Source organism: Corvus brachyrhynchos, unplaced genomic scaffold (assembly GCF_000691975.1).
Source record: "Corvus brachyrhynchos isolate BGI_N302 unplaced genomic scaffold, ASM69197v1 scaffold4, whole genome shotgun sequence".
Taxonomy (NCBI): domain Eukaryota; kingdom Metazoa; phylum Chordata; class Aves; order Passeriformes; family Corvidae; genus Corvus; species Corvus brachyrhynchos.
In genome coordinates, this window is record NW_008237878.1 from 1,806,346 (window position 1) to 1,827,575 (window position 21,230).

Here is a 21,230-nt window from a genome sequence, read left to right on the forward strand (position 1 = left end):
CTGCTGAACTAAACAGGGGACCTGAAATCCACCCCGTGCTCGTTTGGTGTCTTTTTAGCTAAGTGGGTACATGTCAGATAAAACGGGAATGGGAAAGGAGCAGGGAAGTGGCTCAAGCCAGAACAGAAGGGGAGACCAGGGCTGGGGGACAGGCTTGACAATAATAACAGAAAATCTGACTGATCTGTAGTGTGGCTTATTACAGGTGCATGCTTCCCTAACAGCCTGAGTGAGTTTTGAACTGTGATTTGAGTGGTTTTAGCATATTTATGCTTTAAATGCATCCCATAATGAGGTTTTCTTGGTCTAAAGAAGTTGTTACATCTTATGAGCTGGGCTTTTTAAGTGACCAAGTTGAGTGGTCTTTATTTCAGTTATGTCTCAAGTTGTTTTCTTTAGAACTACCCTGAATCCCTCTGTTTGCTTCTGGTGTTTTAGAACAGCTAAATGCATACTATCTAAATTTAAAAAGAGCACAGTCATATTTCAAAGGTTTTTTTAGGCTTTCTTTCCAAATCTGTTATTAGTGGGTGGTTTTTAATTTAAAACACCAACAGTCCAGTGTCCCAAGAGTTCTGAGTCTCTCATATTTGGTGATAGAAATACAGAGCTCTGTGTTCTCCTGTCACAAGTTCTAAGCAAATTTGTGATAAACCAAAGTCCTCAGGATTTCACTGTTTTGTAGACCAAGCCTACTTAAAAGTGCTGTTTACATGCAAAGAAAGGCCAAATAGTGTTGTCCATTTCTTGAAATGTGTTCACTGCACCCTTGTGTACTCAGTCATTTGGAATTGAAGCGGGTTTTGCTGTGATTTGTAGTAGCCTGAAACTTAAGCCAATGAGTTGCTGAATTAGAAAAGTTTGGCTTCTCTTCCAGATGCTGGTTCCAGTGTGGAAGAAATGGAATTCAACTGGGATGAGTATCTAGAAGACACAGGAGCAACTGCAGCCCCCCATGGATCTTTTAAACATGTGAGTAAGGGAGTTGTGGGTGTGCTTACTGTCTCCTGCATCGTTTCTGTGATACACTAAATGTTCAGAGTTTCTTTGAATGAGTCGCTGCTTTCAAATTGGAAGACTAACTGGAATTGTGTTTTTTATAGAGAAATGCAGAATTTAACCTTTTTATTATTGTTTCTTGTCTTCCTCTCTGTACGTAGCACGGGGTAACCCCACCCACAAGTGCTGAAATCTAAGGAGTTAAGGTCTTTTCTGCACCAGAAGAAAAGCTTGGTTTTTCTCAAGAAGCTCAGAATAGCCAGTCTCTTTCTTCTTTTGGTGATTGCTACTGGACAACTGCTATGGAGGAGTAGCTTTAGAAAGCTGGTGGCAGAATATTTCTTGAACAGCAGAATTCAAATGTGCTCTCAAAGAATGCTTTAATGTCAGACCTCAAAGAGGCAAGGAGAAAATAACAGCTCTGCCAAACACCTGACTGTAGTAGTTAGAAAACTGATTAGGATAATTGTTTGATCACAGGCTTAATGAATAGGATGAAGTCTTGATAAGCCCTTGTCTTTGCCCTTGGACATCTTAAATGTTTGTTGGTAAAGTCCTGGAGAGCACTGTCCCTTTGGGGGAGATCTGAATGTGAAATCTGCCTTCTTGTACAGGGTCCTCAGTGAAGGTGAGCTGTACAGAGCTGATGTCCAAACCTGCTGGTTCTTTTCCAGCAATTAAAGCACCTTCCCGAGTGCCAGGCTGGTGACTGTGTGTGACACATTGCTTGGAAGACACCCTGTGGTGCTTGTGCTTTTGGGTCCAATACCATGACTGTCAGTATGGGGAAACTTAAATCTGCAGGAAAACAGACTGAGGTCTGTCTGTGAAGGATCACGAAGCATGTTGAGTCCAAGGGTAACCTGGAGAAATGAAGACTATTAAATAATCGGTTAAAATATGTCAGTTGTGTTAGTAGTAAAGATGTGCAGAAAATACAGACTTCACAGAGGCTCTGCGAACACTGGGATGGAATTGTCAGCTTTTTGGTCAAAGTAAAACTTCAGGTATCTCATTTCTGAAGGGAAGGGGACTGTGCTTGCTTTGTTTTTCCTGGGTGTACTGAGGCTGTAGCAAGAGCCAGCTTAGAGTGGTGGTGTCCATGCAGCCCACACTGAGGGCACAGCATGGAACCAGAGCAATGGCATTTTACAGTAATAGAAGGAATGGTCTGTCTCTTTTGGTGTGATTTACCTCACTGGATCTCTGTTAAAGAGGCCTGCTATCATAGCTTGGACACTATACAACTATTTGTAATGCCAGCTTTACAGCAGTGGCCAACTAAATTAATATTGTAGCTGCATTTTGTTAATCAGCAGTAGACACACTTTGAAAGACTCACTGCACCTGCACCAGCTCAGCTGTGTCAAGTCAAAGGTCTGGTGGCTGTGGCCATGTTGGTAAAAATAGAATTAGGTTTAAAAAACCTCCACATTTTGCGTTGTTATTAATCCCTACCTGTGAGGAACATGGTGCAGTTTTGTCGGTGAGGTGACATTGTGGTGGAGAGTGGTTTGGTGAGGAGGTGTGAGTGAAGCCCAGCCCTTTGCTCAGCCCTGTCCCGCTGCTCTGGGGGCCTGGACCTCTGTGAGGGGTCCTCAGTGAGCATGGAAATAGATGCCTGCATGTTCAAAGTGGAACTACTGGGCATTTTCTAGCAGAGTTCCGTAGAATTTAGCTGGAGACTGCTCTGTAAAAAGCTTGGCATAAAATTTTGAGAAGTTACTGCTGACACTGAATTGACAGGCAGAGGGAGGAGTTTATTTATATCAGAGCCTTGCAGTTACAGAAATGCAGGAGTGCAAGGTCACACGCTCAGGGTTTCTGCGGTCCGTTAGAAGGTAATGTGTTGGAAAAGGAGGAGCAGAGAGCCTCACTGCCTCCCAGTGGAGAGTGACAGCCTGTCTTTGTGACAGAGCACTGAGAAAAGGTTAGTGTGATTCCAGGATACATCAGGTGAGTGATTTTCAGTGGAGAGCCTGCAGGCACTGATGGGGCTGTGCTAGTGATTGTGGTCCCTCCAGCTCAATTCTGTGGTCCCAGTTGCTTGACTTCAAGAGTGACGTGTTTTTATAATCCAACGTCAGGAGAGCTAACAAGCTTTACTCTCAGAAAAACAGTGGAAAAATCTAAGCCGAAGAATAGTATTGGCACAAGAGCAAATGAACATATATGATAAATTAATTAATTTAAATGCATTTCTAAATGGAACCGTGCGGCTTTAGTTTGGTTCTTTTTAAATACTGGAGTAGTGAGACTGTGAGCTCCCATTGTGAGTTGTGGGTGAGAAATACCCAACTCACGTTGGAGGAGAATACATGGTCAGGTTAAGAAAATGTAATCCATGATTACACAGACTGTTTCAGCAAAGTACCAGACTTGCTGATGAGAGAGGTGACTTTTTATATTTGTATGCTTATATTAATTCTGAAAGTTTTGCCTTGCTACGAGTAAGACACATTGGAAAATTTAAGCTACTTCTCAAATTAAGTATGTTCTAATGTTTAATTTGTTAGCATTTTAAAAATTAATCAATATCGAGATCAAAGTGACTGTTTGGCATAAAATGTAGCAGGAAAAAGAACTTACCAAAAACCTGGAGCTGTAATGAATGCCAGTGTTATCCCCCCCAAGTCTAAATACACTTTGTCCAGAACTGTTGAATGCTGGTTTTTAATTCCTTTCTGCCTCTTTCTATATGTGTGTGACCATTAAAATCAAGTTGGTCTTAAGCATCATCTGAACACTTTTACTTCCTGTGTGTTTTTGCATGCTCTTAATCCTTTTTGTCTGTTCTTTATCCCCCCTGAGCTGAGTCACATCCCTGGCTCTGGCTCGTGCAGCGGCACAAATGGGGTGACAGCACCTGATGGGAAAGGGGGAATAGGGTTGGGGTCACAGCTCCTGGCCAGCTCAGCTTGCCCTGTGGACAGCACCAAGCTGCCCTCTCGGCCACGCTGCTCCAGAGGAGATGCTCGGGGGGTGCCCAGCCTGCCCTGCCGACCCAGGAGCCCTCCTGCAGAGCCCGCAGCTCCCTGTGCTGTCCCCAGCCCGCCGCCGGGAACGCTCCTGCTGCCACGCTGTGTTTTGCCGAACGCCACTCTCCCTGCCGGGAGGCTTTGTTGAAAGGTTGGGTATCGGGAGCTGCACAGATTTCCCAATTCTTCAAACTCTGCGTCGAGCTCCAGGCTTTCCTCTCCGGAATCAGAACATGAAGTTTTTGGGCATATCTCTTCAACAAGACAACTGGTTTTTTTGAGAGACACCCTCTATAATACCACTTCAAAATGCCTGCAGGTGTTGGGTCCTGCTGATTATGTTTTTAAGAAGGGATTTCTCCAAGTGAAGGGCATTAACCTGAAGGATATGAACAGTTAACACAAGCATATGCTTTTCTTTCTGGTGTAGTTCTCTTAGTTTTATTTTTAGCAAACCAATATGTGCTGGCTGATGAGACTATAATAGCTATGGCAGTTACTGAACTGTCAGCGCAGAACTGGGAATAAATACCCCAGAAAATATCTGCTCCATCTGCATCATACTGAAAGCCTTTCTTGTAGTTGATTCAAAGAGGAAAGGGACCTCTTAAAAAAGAAAGAAAACACCAGTTACAGTCAACTGAGAATGGGGAATTGACATGTCAGAGTTTTAATTAGGACTGATGCCCTGGAATTAAGCATAGATCAGAACAGGGTCCATCTGCTCTTTTGGGATTGTTTGAGTAAGGAGAAGTTAGGGATATAAGAAGCTTAAGGTTTGCATTCTCTTTTAAATCTCCCATTTCATTGTCTGAATCCTGTGCAGTCAGATTGGTCACCTGCACACAGCACACCCACATACACACAGAGCACTCCCAGTGTTTGGTGCTTTATTGTTGTCAAAGTGTGAAGAACACAGACTGGTTATGTTGCATGCAGTTTATTTAACAGTGCTGCATATAGAATTATTTAGGTTCTTGGATTAATTAGAGAGGTTAATTTAATTTTAAATTAGAGAGGTTAAATTAATTTTAGAGAGCTTAAAAATCCTTATTCTGCAGTTTGTGCAGGTTTGTGACTTCTTAGATGAGCATGGTGGAAGAGACAGATACTGTTGCCTAAGGCATGTGTATGTACTTTAAATGGTCTTTTTGTCCAAAGACCTTGAATGACACAGTTTAACGCAGCAAGTCAAAGTTGTGGTGCAGAGTTTGGCCTTTAGTTTTGCTCAGGTTGACGTCCCAGCTGTGAGTGGGAAAGCCTTTCAGTGATGCGGGAAGGTATTGTTCAGGGCAGAAATATGAATGGCACGATATTGGTTTAAGCTTGAAAAGATACTCTGAAATGCAAAGAAGATTTCATTAATGATGATTCTGTGTGCATTCCAGTTTGGGTTCCATAACGTGATGAAGCTGTTTCTCTGAAGAGACTGGATGGCATTTGGCTTGAGTTTTTTTGCTAATGAACTTGTCTAAATTGTTCCCCCTGGTATTCAGCAAACTTTCTGAGATGCGCTCAGATGCGATGATCTTCTTCTTCTTCAGGTGGATACAAGTTTGCAGAATGGTTTTGCCCCTGGTATGAAGCTGGAAGTCGCTGTCAAGTCTGACCAGAACACGTACTGGGTTGCCACCATCATCACCACGTGTGGGCAGCTGCTGCTGCTGCGCTACGATGGCTACGGCGAGGACCGCAAGGCCGACTTCTGGTGTGACATCCTGACAGCTGATCTGCACCCCATCGGCTGGTGTCAGCAGAACAAGAAGATTCTCAAAGTGCCTGAAGGTACCAGCTCTGTGTGCAGAAAGAGGGTGCACCAAAGGGTGCTGTTGTCCTGTATCAGCTGGGCAGGCAGCGTAGCTGCTGTGGTGTGCAGGTGCTGTTGCTGGGGACAAGGTGAGGTTATCTGCTGTGTTTTCCTGAAACCCCATGACAGAGGCTTGTGGTTATCTTAATCTATCACCCACCAAAATCTACTGCTTTGATATTTCCTTTAAATTTTTTTATTTGTTTGTTTTGTTTCTTTAAGTTGTTACCGGTGTGTGGCAGATTCTCATGAATTAGGCAGGTGTGGTAACATCTTGTGTCTGAATAATCTGGCAGGAAAAATCACAGTCTTTCTTTTTCACTCTTTGCTTAGGTATCAAGGACAAGATACCTGACCAGGAGGAGTTCCTTCAGCGAGTGCTGAAGGGGGCATGCAGTGCTCCTGCTAACCTGCTGGAGGGGGTAAGTGCTGCGAGGAGCTGCATACTGGGTTTTGTCTTGGTTTTGCCCTTCATCATTAAGGGAATCCTTATTTGGATTGTCAGTTCAATTCCCTTTTTAAGTTTAGGGAGCATTGTAATATGCTGTTGACGTTGGAGTTCCACTCTCTAGTGTTTCCTATTTACAGTATTTAATTTTTATAGTGTTGTCCTGAAACATATCTGTTGCTGCAGGTTTGGGTTGTTCGTTAATCCTGTCAAAAGAAAGACCTTTTTAAACTCCCTAAGGTTTCAGTCTTCCTCCTATTCTGCTCCTTCTCCATACAGCTCTGAGAAAATAATGCTTTATTTATCTGGCTTTCGTGTTGTCTCCTTTCTCAATTGACTCCTTTCACTTTGCATTGTTTTGTTTTGGCATTTTTTACTAACGGGCACGTTATTGTTTCACTTAAATATTACATCTTTGCTAGTGAAGAACCAAATTTTAATCCCCTCCTCTGCACTTAAAACAATATTTGCACCTTATATCAGTCTCTGGTTGTAAAGTACAGAACATAATGGTTTTTGGAAAGTGCCTTTGACATCTTCATTACAGCTAATTTCTGTCTGTATGTTTCTGTCTAGTCATCTTTGTATGCTGGATGACTCAGTTTTAAAAAGAGATTATTCACGTTTCCTTCAAACCTGGAATATATAAATGATAATGTCTCTGAAAATGATAATGAGGACTTAAGTGAAGTGTGTGACTGTAGGCAGTGCAGAAGCTCTGACACAAACACCAGCGATTCTGAACATTGTCACTTCTGACTTGTGTTAGGAAGGGACATGGATTTCTGTGCTTCTGTGTTCATACTTTATTTATGCAGACAGGATGTGTGTAAAGAGGTGGAAGTATGGCATTTGTTTTGTTCTGTTGTACAGAATAATTTGTATTCTTTTTGAAGCTTCACAGAGGGAAAAATCCATTGGATCTCATTGCACCTGGCTCCCGACTGGAACTGCAAAACATCCGGGATTCCCTGGAAGCCTGGATAGTCACTGTGGTAGAAAATGTTGGTGGGAGGCTTAAGCTGCGATATGAGGGCCTGGAGGATTCAGACAAATTTGACCAGTGGCTGTTCTACTTGGACCCTTTCCTTCACCAAGTGGGTTGGGCAGCTCAACATGGATACAGCCTGCAACCACCTTTAGGTACTTGAAAACACAGATCTTGTATGTGGTGATCAGAGGGTAGAGGCTGCTGCTTTGGTGCTCTGAATTTGCCTTCTGGGTGCATGTGGTGGTCACATAATCAGTGTGATCTGACAAGTCCTGTACCTAATAAAATGCAGGTGAAGGTACAAATAGTCCTACAAGACTTTCCACCCACTCATTCAAAAGCTGCTAAGTGATTTTGCCTGTCAAAACTTTCCACCTGTTTGTGCAAAGGAAAGAAGTGAGGAAGGGATTGCCTTCATTATTTGGTTATTTTTGGTAGGTTTGTATTCCTGGGGTGGCAAAAGTCTTACAGTTTTGGAGTGCTGCTCAGCAGGAGCTTTTGCAGTTGAGACCCTTCAAGCCCACTGGACTAATTTAGATACTGTTTAAAGATATGAAAATGTCCCTTAAAAGAAGGAACAAGTGCATGGAAGTGGAGGCAGAGGCTGGGATGGGCGGACATATCTTTCAGGCATGTCCGTGTCAGAGCAGGTCATCAGAGGAGTGAGGCAGAAAGTGGCAGAAGCACAAAGGGGTGGATTATGAGCTTACTAGTGATGTTACATGTTTCCTGATGAGGGGAAACCTTGGGATAAAGAATTTGGCAGTTAGAGGGGCACAAACCAAACTTTATTGTTTTGTGTTCCGAGGGAAAAGAGGAGGAGAAATGGCTATTCACTCTTGTCCTCTCTTTTTCTTCAAGCCATTAGGTCCTTGAGGAGCGAAGCAGATTGGCAAGAGATCCTGAAGAAGGTGAAAGAGGAGGAGGAGGAGTCATCTGTTCCTACAGATCTTTTTAAGGTAGTTTAATGCTGTGGATGATACCATGGAAATGCTATTTTCCTGAGAAATGATTCAGGGAAGTCAGCCACCCAAAATTCTTTCCCTGTTTTGTTGGTTTTAAAAATTTATTTCCTTTTTCACTCTAGTTAAAAAATGTAATTATAATAAAAAATAATCATGCTGGTATCAATTCTTGATAAGTTGACAATGCACCCATCACAGTTATGTGAGTCCTTAGTCGTCATAGTTCACATGTTTTAGTCCTTCAGGTTCTTAGTTCATTTTTCTCAGCTTTGTTTGGACCCATAAGTAGAAGCAGAGGTGCTGTTGCTCTTGAATGTGTTGGGTCATGCACAGAGCAAGATATAGATAATTGTGGAGCAGGAACCCTGTTCTGTAGGGTTTTGTTAGACTGGAAATGGAGACCTGTATGGTTCTCAGTTCATGATGAGTGCTAAAAGTTACAGGGAAGGACCTCAAAACATTTCTATTGACTTACAAGACCACTCTGTATTATCAAATCTTGCTTCTGCGTGGAGAATGTCAGAGGACACAGGGACTCAATTTCCTAAAACTCATCAAAAATGGTCAGTCTCAGGGGGCATTGTTGGCCTTCCATTTAGAAAAGTTGCTGGTGCTCAGACATGCTGATTTCTTGGAATGAACTAAAAAAAACTCTTAAAAAACTTACCCTCTTCAGCTGATTTATGTGAGGTACATCTCTCTTTGGTGGAGGAGGGCAGGTAATCACAGCAACACGTCATTTTTCAGGATAAACCTGTGATCGGAGTGCATTCGTTCTCTGAAGGCATGAAGCTGGAAGCTGTGGACCCAATGGCTCCATTTGTTATCTGTCCTGCTACAGTTCTCAAGGTACCAGGGTTCTTAAGCTAGTCCTGCTAAGATTCAGTTCTACTGCTGTTCTTAGATGCTCAGGGAATTCTCATGAACTGGTTATCTTAAAATCTTGCACTAGTTTTCAAATAAAGTACTTTGTGTGTCTCCCTCAGGGGAGAGGCTGCCTGATAAAACAACTGCTGATGGTGAAGCCGTTGGATTTGAATGGAGGGGAAAAGTTCCATAAAGATACAAGTTCAAAAGATCAAATGGCTAAAATTGTCAAGCCCAGATTTTTAAAATTGGAAATAATCCCTCTTAATCTGAGTATCCATCTGAAGATAGATTTTTGGGGTTTTGATTTTGCAAAGGTTACGTCATTACTGTGTACATATGACATTTAGGCGGCCTGATTTCCAAACAAGGGGTTTCAGAGTTGAAACGAAAACTCTCCAACATGATCAGGTGTTACTTTTCTTGCTATTTGCCTGTCCTGCTTTTATTTGCTTCAGGACTGTAGTGGGTTTACTTGTGACAGTCCATTCTGGGACACAGTTCAGCCTTGTTGAAATAAGCAGGTTGTTACAGAATAGCAGGAGGACCACAAATGCTAATTTCTGTGCATTTTTCATGAGAAATTTTCCTAAAGTACTTGATCACCTTATCTTTTAAGGGCTCAGACACTAAGTTTTATTATTTGTATTTGTTAAGTTTCTGGATAATGCAGATGAGTCTGCTGGTTTATGAATCCAAGAGATTCTTTTAATTTTATTTTTTTGTAACCTCACAATATTTCAAGGTAAAGGATTTCCATCAGGCAGTATTGCTGTTTAACAACCTTATTAAAATGGGGGAGAAGGAGCAGTGGATCAGAATGTGCCTCTCATAAGAGCCTGTGGTTCTCTTTTGGCTGACTCCAGGTGTACAATGACAAATATTTCATGATAGAAATCGATGACTTGAGACCCGAGCGTGCGACCGGCCAGCGCTACGTTTGTCACGTCAGCAGCGCCGGCATCTTCCCGGTGCAGTGGAGCCTGAAGAACGGGCTGCACCTCAGCCCCCCCCCAGGTACATCTGTGCAGCCTCCTCCTGCTCACCCCTCAGCTCAGAACAGCACTTGGGCAAAACAACTGCACGTAGCAGCACAAGAAAGATCCAGTTCTGAAAATCAGGAGGTTTGAGTTAGGGGAACTGAAGGTTCCCAGGCATGAGCCTGGATTTGGGAAGGTGAGAGAGGCTGAGGATGCTGGTCATGTATGAAAGCCTGAACACTGGAAGGAATGGAGTGAGTGTTCCAGGGCTGAAAGAAATGTTGGTTTCAGCCTTAATTAACATGATATTGGAAACAGTAGTATTTGCATTGGATTTTTGCTTCTGGTTAGAATGGAACATTGTTATCCAATATTTTATAATATTTTTAGGCTATCTTATCACTCAGAAGTTAATGAACTATTTTTTTTACCAAGGACCTATCAGGCACTGTTGCAGTTTGCTGAAACATTGCTTCAGGACATAAGGGAATAGGGTAGTGTTCCTGCACTGCTAAAATATTTATTCATTTTCTCAAACTGGAAATGTCAATGGTATTGTAAAACCTGGGTCTCTGTTCTCTTATTTGCCACCTCACAATTCAGAATGTTTTGGTTTTGCTGCTCCTTATATCAGAGGAGCAGAGACCATAGGGTGTTTGTCTCCTGCCTTTCCTTGCATAAGGTATGGAAAGTGGCTCTGCCTGACCAGCATTTGCTAGAATTTTGCATGTGAAAAGTGAAATCTCACTTTATAGTCATGTTACTGAAGCTGACAAAGATTTTGTGTTCTCATCCTCCTGGACATAGTGGGCATTCTGAATTGTGTGAGGTTTCAAGAGCCCTACTGGCACTGGTAAAACTGAGAAAAATGAATAATTAAGTCCTTCTGTGGTTCAGCCCTTTCTGAGGAGAAGAGTCACAGAATAATTTAGGTTGGACTGGTGGGGTCACTCCTCAAACCCTGGCCTTCCGTTTTGGGCCTCTCACTACAAGACAGACATTGAGGGGCTGGAGCATGTCCAGAGAAGGGAATGGAGCTGGGGAAGGGTCTGGAGCACAAGTCCTGTGAGGAGCAGCTGAGGGAACTGTGGGGGCTCAGCCTGGAGAAAAGGAGGCGTGGGGGAAACTTTATGGCTCTCTACGATTTTAGATTGTCATGTTAATGCTATATCCTTAGACTGAGTTTGAAATTTTGGTTTCTTAAAACTGTTGTTACAGGTTTCCCTTTAAGGGGACTGGAATAAGTGCAGCACTTTTGTCCTTGCCAATTTATTGCCAGCCTCAAACTGACATGGCAGCACACTTCTGTGCCCCTTTTCCTTCAGTTTTTTGTTAGATCACAGGGAAACCAAGTATTTCCCCCAAGAAGAATTTAATTTTCCTTGAAGGGATGCTCTGTCTCCTGATGGACTCCTTGTTAAGACACTTCCCTTCAAATGTGTGCAAATCTACAGCTGTTATCAGACTTGATGAGGCTCTTGGCACATCTAACTGCTCTCTTTAACGACTTAGTATTTAACATGTCTTTGAGAGAGTAGCATGTTGATATTGTGCACATTTTGAGTGCTCTGTTTTAAAAAAATTGTTTCAGAGCTGACACAACAGCAGTTGCAGAAATTTTTCCTGAATTTCACCTGTACTCTGTGAAAAGGGTGAAACTGCTTTCCCATGTTTCAGTTGCTGCCCTTGTCTGCTTGGCAGATTGATGATTCAGGTTGGAGTGGCCTGACCTCACATGGCTCGCTGAAGCCCTGTCAGCTCACAAACCTGAGTGACCCAAACAGATCTCAGTGCTCTGTGTCAGGTGGGTTTGAAATGAGTCTCAGCTGTTAAACTCTAACCCTGGGCTCTTTGCTCTCCTAGGTTACCCTGGGCAGGACTTTGACTGGGCTGACTACCTCAAACAGTGCGGTGCTGAGGCGGCTCCCCAGAGCTGTTTCCCTTTGGTAAGCTTCTCCTGCAGGAACATCTCCTCTGCTGCCTGACTGGTACTCTTCATTACAGGGAGAAGAACCTTTTGCATGTTTTTTACTTTAGTTTCCTTTCCAAGTCAAATAGAATATTTCAGTTGGAAGGAACCTGCAATGATCAATTATCCAGTCCAATGCCTGAGCCTCTTCAGGGCTGACCAAAAGTTAAAGCTTGTTAAGGGTGTTGTCCAAGCACTGACAGAGATGGAGCTTTGAGCACCTCTCTGGGAAGCCTGTTCCAGTGTTTGACCACCCTCTCAGTAAAGAAGTGCTGCGCAGTGCCAAGTCTGAACCTGCCCTGACACAGCTTGGAACCATTCCCACAGGTCCTGTCACTGGAGATCAGCACCTCCCTCTCCACTTCCCCTCCTCTGGAAGCTGCAGGGAACAGTGAGGTCACTCCTCATCCTCCTTTTCTCCAGCTGGACAACCCAGGGTCCTGAGCTGCTCCTCACAGGGCATTCCTTTAGCCCTTTCACCAGCTTTGTTGCCCTCCTCTGAACACATTTGAATACCTTAACACCTTACCTTTGGTAACTCAGGAAGCAGGAGAGATAAGAGACTATAAATGAGTGTGAACTGAAGTAGCTGCATGCCAGCTTCCTAGATAAGGAAGCAGTGGACTTTCAGTTGTGATAAAGCAGACTGGAAATAAATGCTTGTTTTGTGGAATTGAGATGTGTAAGAGTCCGTGGAAGAGACATAGAACAGCATCAGTCGTTGGCACTCCTGTAACTGTGGAAACAGGGCCTTTATTATTAATAGACCTTATTTTCATTTACTTAGGGCACTCTTGCAATCTTCCATCCTTTCAGCTTGAAAAATTAATTCCATTGTATTAATCAATATGAAGTCATCTTAAATTAGTACCAAATAATCATTTTACATTAACCCGTGCCTGAAGGACTTGCAAGATTTTGGGCTTTGTTGGTTCAGTGACAGTATTGCTGTCCCCCAAAGCACATTAGCTTGTCAAGCAGAAAAGGGTACTATTAACACCTGCATTCCAGTTCCATTTACCATACTTGGGCTATTGCAGTGCTTAGGGGGAGAAATTAAAATGAATAATTACCAGTTTTTGAAGAGAGTGTTGCTGGCTATGAATTCTTGTTGTCCTTGTTCTGTCTTGTAAACTGTAGCATCTTAGAGCAGGTCATTGAATTTATTATCCTTTTTCTGAGAAGAGTTGATCACTGTAGACTAGTTCCAGAATTCATAATGTATTGATCCTGTAATTACATTGCAGAGTGGCTCTGGGAAGAAGAGTCCTCTGTCTGGCTGGTACTTCTTATCTTTAATTCAGGAGCTCCAGAGCTGGATAAATACCTGTTCTTATGTTTTAGGGATTTTTTTTAAAAATATATAAATGCAAACTATATTGGTGAATAAAGTAAGACCCTACTTATCCAAAAAACGTAAAATGAAAAGAAAGCTTCCTATTCTGCCTGCCAGAACTCAGATGAGGCAGGAATGTTATTTGCATGCGTAAAATGGATTTCCAAGTTAACATGATAGAATGGAGAACCTGGTCAGATTATTTGTCAGACTTATCACTCAGGTGGCAAGCAGCAGAGAATTTCTGATTGCTGGGAATGCACTCAATCCCTTCAGTGAGCCTCAGCATCCTTATTTTTTGAAGACAAATACGTTCTTTGCTAGGTCTGTCTGTAGAGCCTTTTTTAACTTAAATTCTTTGTAGTTCCTAACATATCTTATGTGTACTCAGTGTGCTAATTATCTGAAATCTCCTCTGTCTGTGTTGAGTATCTTTCTGTGTTATTCAAACACTGAAGGTTTTATGTGTTGCTCCTGTTCATGGATATTCATATCCTATCCTGGATACACAGCTGGTGTCTTACTGAAGTATTCTGGCTTTTTCCTAGTTAACTTCTGACCATGGATTTAAAGAGAACATGAAACTCGAGGCTGTGAACCCAGTTGATCCTGAAGAAGTTTGCATTGCTACAGTCACCAAGTTAAAAGATTCTTACCTCTGGCTTCAGCTGGAGGGTAAGCTTGGTTTGGGGGAAGAGAGGAGTGCTCTCTTTGGTTCTGCTGTAGTGCCATCCCCAAACCTGAGGAGCATCTGAAGCAAACTCACTGTGTGCAGAGTATGGGCAGCAAGTCACAATTTCCTTGGTGAAATCACAGTCAAAACCCACTTGGATTGTGTGTTTCCAGTTTGCCTTGGCTGGCACTGCTTATTTAAGCCAAGAATGGCATTTGTGCATTGCAGTGTCAGTGCTGGGCTCATGCACCGTGCAAAGTACTGAGCGGGGCCGTGTGGAAAGCAGGGCCCTTGTGACAGTTTCACACATGAGTGACTTGCATTCTGAGCAAGCTTTGGCCAGACCTGGGAAGGAAAGTTTTACAGAGGTTCTTCATTAAGATAGAGTAAGCCTGTGTCAGCTGTTCTCCATTATAATCCCATTTCTTGATTGGAAGTACATCAGCATGCACTTACTATGCGCTGTGCATCTCTGCGAAACTGCGGAAGGAAAATTCCCATCTCCAGCCTTTAGGAGGAAGTAAATGAGGTCAGGAAAGAATCTGGTCAGTAAAGGGGATGAATAAATGATTGTTATTGTGTTCCAGATGCACCATAAGTAAAAGCAGCTTCACTAACAAACATACAGTGAATGTGAACCAAGTTAGGGGGTTTATGACTTACTTCAATTTTTCCTTTTCTAAACTGAACAGGCTCCAAGAAACCCGTCCCTGAGTGTATAGTGAGTGTGGAATCAATGAATATATTTCCAGTGGGTTGGTGTGAGACGAATGGATATCAGCTCAGGCCTCCTCGCAAAGCAATAGGTACCAGTTCTCTTCTGTTTGCAGTGGTGGGTTGCTAGAGCTGGTGAGACCTGCCGGAGCAGATTACTGCGGGGTTATTGCTGGCATCGCTGAATTTGGAAACGTTCATCATGCACAGAGAATCTGTGTGTTGCACAACTGCCTCTCTGGCTGTTGGGGCCAGTTGGAAGCCCTACAACAACTCCAAACCCCACGGTGTTGGCTTGAGGCCACTGCAATGCTGTAGGAGCCTGTGAGGACAATCCATTTGCCATAACAAAGAAATCCTATCTGTGTATTTACACACCCTCCATACTCTGCATTTACTTCTGTCTGAGCTGTTGTCACGTGTCTGACCCTGATACTGATTTTACATTTGCACTTGTGCAAAGTAAAGTTAATACCACAACAAAACAGTGTGGAGTGTGTGCACATTTTGGAGTCAAAATAAAGGGGACTGATTTCACAATGGGCCATGTGGTGATGATCCCTTAATGACAAAGTGCTGAGAGGTAAACCCTACCTTTTTAACTACACTAGTAAGTAGAATAAGATAGTGCCTTCTCTCAACTGCTTGGTGAGACATTTATTAAAGTTAAATGGGGGTTGGAGAAACCAAAGAATTTCTTGAGTGTTCATTAAGTGTAAGATAAGAAAAGTTTTAGATTGAAATGAGCTGTCTTTTTCTGCATGTCAAAGCAAGAGAAACTAATCTGCTTGCACTGCCAAGGACAGACGAGGAAGAAGGGGGGATCCTAATTAGATAAAAGATGATGTGAAAAAAAATCCAGAAGTTTGTTGGGGCTAAAGCCTGAAGTTGCTAAAGAGGCATAATGTTGCTTTATCTTGTTTTATTTTACTACTTGATTGTGAAAGCCAGAATTAGCAAGTGGACCCATCATGTAGATGACTGACTTGGTTGCAGTAGTGTTTCCCTCCATAGCAATTATCTGAAGCCATTTGTGTTTCTAACCAGCTGATTTCATTCCATTTCTAAGCTGAAGTGTTGCAGTTACTGTGTCAATAAAATGGCAAGTTGGGCTGAACAATATAGCCTTGGGAGCTGAATGAGAAAGCGTGTCATTCCTTTTTGGCTGGTAGTACAGGTAGTTTAGGGGCTCTGATGCAAACAGAGAGGCACAAAAGGTTGGATTTCCTTGAAAACTGGGCATATGCATGCTTGATTTAATGAATTTTTTAAATGGAAGTTTAAGTAAACCTTTTGTATTTCTTCAAATTACTTGGGCCAGTGTGCCTCTCGTGCAGCTGGGTCAGCTGTCTGACACTGCAGTGACTGGGAACATAGATCCTTTTTGCTGTATAACTTAAAAGAAATGAGTCCACTATATGTATTGTACTAGATGTTTCATTTGCTTGCCTCTTATATTTTGTTGGGTATTTTGTTTCTTTCAGTAAACAAGCAGAAGAAAATTGCTGTAGTTCAACCAGAAAAACAGTAAGTAACAGGTTTTTTGCTTTTATTTTTTGTTGGGGTTTGGCATGAGTTTTGTCTCTTTTTTTTAATTGGAAAATGTGCTGTGTTAGGGGAGATTTAGCTTTGCAAATGTGCTGTACTGAGGGTTGAGAGATTCCACAGTCCATTTGTGTTAATGCTGGTAGATTCTGCTGATGTTCTAAAAGACCTCTTGCACTACAGTAGGAGGAGATAGAAAGCTTGGAATTTGTTTCCTTGTAATTGTTCCTTCCCAGATGAAATTTGGCCCAAAGTAGGCCAAAAGAAGAGTTCTGCTAATATCTACAATTAGTCTAGAAACTCTGTCATGCATGTGGGACTCATTCTTGTGAGCCTGCTCAGAAGTGCTCCATGGAATGCTCACAGTTGGCTTTATTGACTCTTGCAGCTTGACAAACACCAGAGCTGTCAGTAGTCCTGCCAGTGTTTGCATTGCTCCTAAAATACTGAGCAGACTGTTCTCCCATGTTTTGTAACTGGGATCCTTACCAGATCCCAGTGGAGTAATTTTGGTTGTATTTTGTTGAAAATCCAGCTTTTTCAGCATGCATAAGGTGAGGCTACCCTGCCTTGTGCCGTGAAAGGTGAAACTAAAAGGAGTCGGGGAATGTAAACTCCTGTTTTGGGAGGTGTCTGTCACCATGGTGCCCCATGGACTTCAAGCAAGGAAGGATTGCTGCTGGCTGTAGCAGGACAGAAGTCCTTTCCAAATGGAAGTTGGTAGTTTCTGCATGTTATTACTGTGAAACAGGGAAGGTATAAAAAGCAGATTAATAAGGCTGGAGCTGAGGAAAAAAATATAATGGTGTTTAATAACAGAGAGGTGACTGTCTTTACTGTGTCTGTTTTCCCAACCTTCTTTTCATTTCAGAATTTTGTCTTCAAGGACAGTTCATGATGGACTAAAGAACCAGGAACTGAACTCTTCTGACTCAGGTATTGATCACAGAGGTCAGGCTAACAAAGCAAAATCCTGTACGAGTTCACCTGCTCAACACTGTTAGGAGAGGGAAGAGGAGGAAAGGGTTTGGAGATTTTCATCCTTTAATGATTTGTTGAACTTCAAAAATGAATGAAACAAACAAAAGCATGCAGTTGCTTTTGTTCTGCCGTTCTGCAATTCATATATGCATTAAACCTGGAAATCAGATTTTTACACCAGAACATTGCTCCTCCAGCAGAGGATATGTGGAGCTGAATGTGTGGTGTGACCCGTGCAGGTGACCTTTTTTATTGTCACCTGTTATCTTTGATAATGTGGGAGAAGCAGGTGTGCTATATCTGTGGTCTGGAGTTGTTTGATTCTGGCTTTGGGAAGCAGATCTCTCTGGTTTTTATGTTAACTTCATCATGGTGATAAACAAAAGCAATTCAAACAGTAAACTGCTTTGTGTGCCAGATGGCAAAATCTAATAATTTTGTAAAATGTTGCAAGAAGGAATGTGATGAATAAGTACATCTGTTGGTGAAAGTCACACAGATCCATCCATTTGGCAACAGAGTGCCTCCTCTGCTGTTTTCTGTACAGTGAAGTGCACATCTGAAGCTTCACCAAAAGCAAGTGTGATAAAAATGATGTGTGCTTGTTTAGCATCTTAATTGGCTTTTAATAGACTCATAATGTAAATTTGACTTCATTTATCTGGCAGTTTTCAACTGCTGAATTTAAGGTCTTTAAGTGATAGTGTTGCTCAATCAAAAAAGTACAACACTGCTGGGTAAAACAATATTGGTTTTGTACACAAATGTGTTGCAATATATATTAGTACTTGAATTTTGAGCAATGCTCAACCATTAAATCGGTTTAGAGAGCTTGATGTCACTTCATCAAAGGTCAGTTTATCAGTTGCTGCATCTTTTGTTTGCTAATCAAAGGAAAATAATCTGAAAATGCAAAACAATGTGATACTGCAGTTTAGGATAAACAGTGGAGAATAACTGCCAGTTTCTCTGGTGGCAGAAGTTTGGGGGAGAGAAAATTGACTGGAGAATTTATCTGTAACTGCCGTGTAGGAACTGCTTCTGCTACCAAAAAGTTGGGGTTGTCTTTGTCTTTGCTGTTCTCCCTGGTGTAATACCATGAAGCAGCAGACTAGCCAGGAAGGAGTGTTTCTTTTCTGATATATGACCATCTTTATTTACTGCAGTTTGACAGTTTGCAGGCATGGGTGTGAAGTATGAAAACTGTTTTGGCAACATGGCATAACTAATGCTGCCATGGCAAACGTGATACAGAAACTACCTCAAATCCCTGTCATTCAAGGCTTTTTCCCCTCCTTTTCTTACAGCAGACAAACTGTTACGTACTGTGAGATTCTTTCCCGGGGCGTTTGCAGTGTGTGATTTAAACATTTGTTTTCTCCTTTCTCACCTCTCAGTGGTAATCAATGGCAAATACTGCTGCCCAAAGATCTACTTCAACCACCGGTGCTTCTCGGGGCCTTACCTGAACAAAGGCAGGATTGCAGAGCTTCCCCAGTCCGTGGGGCCTGGGAACTGTGTTCTGGTGCTGAAGGAGGTGAGCTGGAGGGACAGGGTGGGCCTGCAAATAGCAGTGTGTCTCAAACACTGGAGTATTTCTCTGTTACAGATGGGAAATTCAAGAATTGAAGCTGATGATGTGTAAGGAGTGTCTTTTTGCATATAATAAAGTATAAATCATGAATGGTTTTATGAATGGCTGATAAGAGCAAAAGCCTCTCATTTATCTAAGTAACACTCAGCCTTCTACTGCTAAATCTTATTTTCTGTTAAAACAGTATAACCTGTAATTACTACAATCAAAGGAGTTAGTATCTTTTTATAGCTGTAATAAATGTTTCCATTTTAATTAACAGAATTTAGCTGGAGATAATCCCAAAATTCCTTTGCAGTCTGCACTGTGGATGGTAAAACAGAGGAAATACAGATTATTCTTAGTCAAAATGGCAAACTACGTTCAGTGATTGGGAAATGAATAGAATTTTCTGTGTTTTATAAGTTGGATACAATTTGCATAGATCAGGTGAAATTACAGTTTGGCTTCTTAAGGTAATTGAGGGAGCAAGAGGCCATTCTTTAATGCCAAAGGGCTTCTTCTCCAGAAGGTGTTTCACAGCAAATTTACAGATACTTCAATCCAATAATTATTTTTCTGAAATTTCAAGAAAGGTCATGAGGTGCTTATCTGACCTGAGAGGCTGGAAATTTCCCAAGACATAACTGACTGTATATGCACATGTGAGCTGTCATGAAATGATCACTTTATATATAGGAATTGGCTTGACATACCAGGAATTTTACCTTCCCTACCAGGTGTCTTAACTTGGGAGAGACCTTAAGAAAGACTTTCTGGCAGACATGCTGTAAAACCAGGGTCTGGTTGTCAAGAAGCAAGCAGATTATTGAAAAAGGCCCATTTTTGCATGCAGAAAAGTACCCTATCCTTTCTGCCAGTTTCAGTACTCTAATGTAAGAACTGCAAAAGAGCAAATGTGAAATTCTGTGGCACCTTTGTTTGACCTTGAAGGTTTGCTCTGCTTCGTTGCCTGAAAGCAGAAAGTGTGCACAAATCCTGCAGATGTGCAGGAGCTGTGTATTCGTTTTACTTGTGAGTCTTGTTCACTGTATGAATCCTAGAGAGAGTTTGGTACTTGTATTACATTTAATACTTTTCTTTGATTTCTGGACTGCTGCATTAGTAGCAATAAAACTGCAAATTTGTAATGTCAAGGTTGTGATGCACCCAGTTGGGAATGATTTGGAATGAGCACATAGTGAACATAAAAAGTACAATTAGAGTGCACATTTTGTACTATCCCCCACTAACTTCAGGTTATTCACAACTTCCAAGTTACTTTACAGTACCCAAGAAATTATCATTTTATTAAAATACAAACCTTATCATGGTTCATGGAAGCAAAACAGATGAGAGCTTAGGATTCTGCACTACAATTTTGTTGTAAGTAGAGGGTTGGCAGGCAGCAAAATCCCACAGCATTTTTTTGGCACATCTTCACATGACATACAATCTTTAAAATAATCACTCTGATTTAGCCAAGGTTATGCAAGTTTGGGAGAACTCAGCCCCAGGCGTTAATTTAGTGATGTGTAATTCAAGGGCAATGACTTGGAAATTGCTGGATACACTCGTGGCTCTGCAGACAAATTCTGAGGGCTGGGAAGGCCCAAAGTGTCGGCTGCTCTCGGTGTTCGTTTTGGCACTGTCAGGAGGTGTCTGTAATCCTGCTGTGAATGAGTGCTTTGATGCTAGATAATTTGGATGAATAGGAGTAATTTCCTATTCTGCCCTGGCACTTTAGAACAGATGTATTGTACAAATAACTTACACGTGTTTTCTGCTCTTCCCTCCCGCACTCTAGGTTCTCACTCTATTGATCAACGCCGCCTACAAACCCAGCCGTGTCCTGCGAGAGCTGCAGCTGGATGAAGAGGCTGCATGGCATGGCCATGGAGAGACCCTAAAAGCCAAGTAAATTCTTGTCCTGTCCTCTGTCTAGTCAGTCCCAGTAGCTGTCCTCTGCAGTCTGTGCTTTAACTTACATTTCAGGGAAGGAAAAATCGCTTAGAGCGTATCAAGATGCCAACAGCCATTAAATGTTAAATTCTTTATAAATTTCTTTATGAATTCTGGTGCAGTGCATGTGATTTTAATGCTCCATAGTATGGCAGTGTACTCTGCTACAGGCATGTGAGCAGCTAGAGACTGGTGTGGTAGTGGTACAACATTGTGCTGACAGACCTGTGGGTGAGGTTTAAGATAATTTAATTCACCTGAAGATAATTGTCAGTGTTTTAAAGCAGAAGCATGTACTCCTTAGGAAGCTTCTCAGGCACTTCCACACAAATTTCTTAGTGGAAAAAGATTCTTCAGAAATAAAGTTAGAAGCTTTGAAATGGCCTGGCATGGAAGTCATTCTACAGCAGTCTACCCTAAAGCACTCCCAGTTTTCCTGCTG

General features: G+C 42.1%; 1 protein-coding gene across 3 annotated transcripts in view; it reads left to right on the forward strand.

The window, feature by feature from the left end:
- SFMBT1 (Scm-like with four mbt domains 1) overlaps positions 1 to 21,230 on the forward strand; it is a 119,565-nt gene that overhangs the window by 88,767 nt on the left and 9,568 nt on the right. For all 3 annotated transcript variants that reach the window (XM_017732361.1, XM_017732362.1, XM_008632158.2), the window contains 14 exons: positions 878 to 972; positions 5,522 to 5,762; positions 6,118 to 6,206; positions 7,129 to 7,375; positions 8,085 to 8,182; positions 8,936 to 9,037; positions 9,922 to 10,072; positions 11,899 to 11,981; positions 13,889 to 14,015; positions 14,706 to 14,819; positions 16,212 to 16,254; positions 17,144 to 17,208; positions 18,651 to 18,790; positions 20,634 to 20,743. In XM_017732361.1, the coding sequence (XP_017587850.1) occupies positions 878 to 972; positions 5,522 to 5,762; positions 6,118 to 6,206; positions 7,129 to 7,375; positions 8,085 to 8,182; positions 8,936 to 9,037; positions 9,922 to 10,072; positions 11,899 to 11,981; positions 13,889 to 14,015; positions 14,706 to 14,819; positions 16,212 to 16,254; positions 17,144 to 17,208; positions 18,651 to 18,790; positions 20,634 to 20,743 (1,705 nt within the window). The remainder of the gene's footprint in view (positions 1 to 877; positions 973 to 5,521; positions 5,763 to 6,117; positions 6,207 to 7,128; positions 7,376 to 8,084; positions 8,183 to 8,935; positions 9,038 to 9,921; positions 10,073 to 11,898; positions 11,982 to 13,888; positions 14,016 to 14,705; positions 14,820 to 16,211; positions 16,255 to 17,143; positions 17,209 to 18,650; positions 18,791 to 20,633; positions 20,744 to 21,230) is intronic.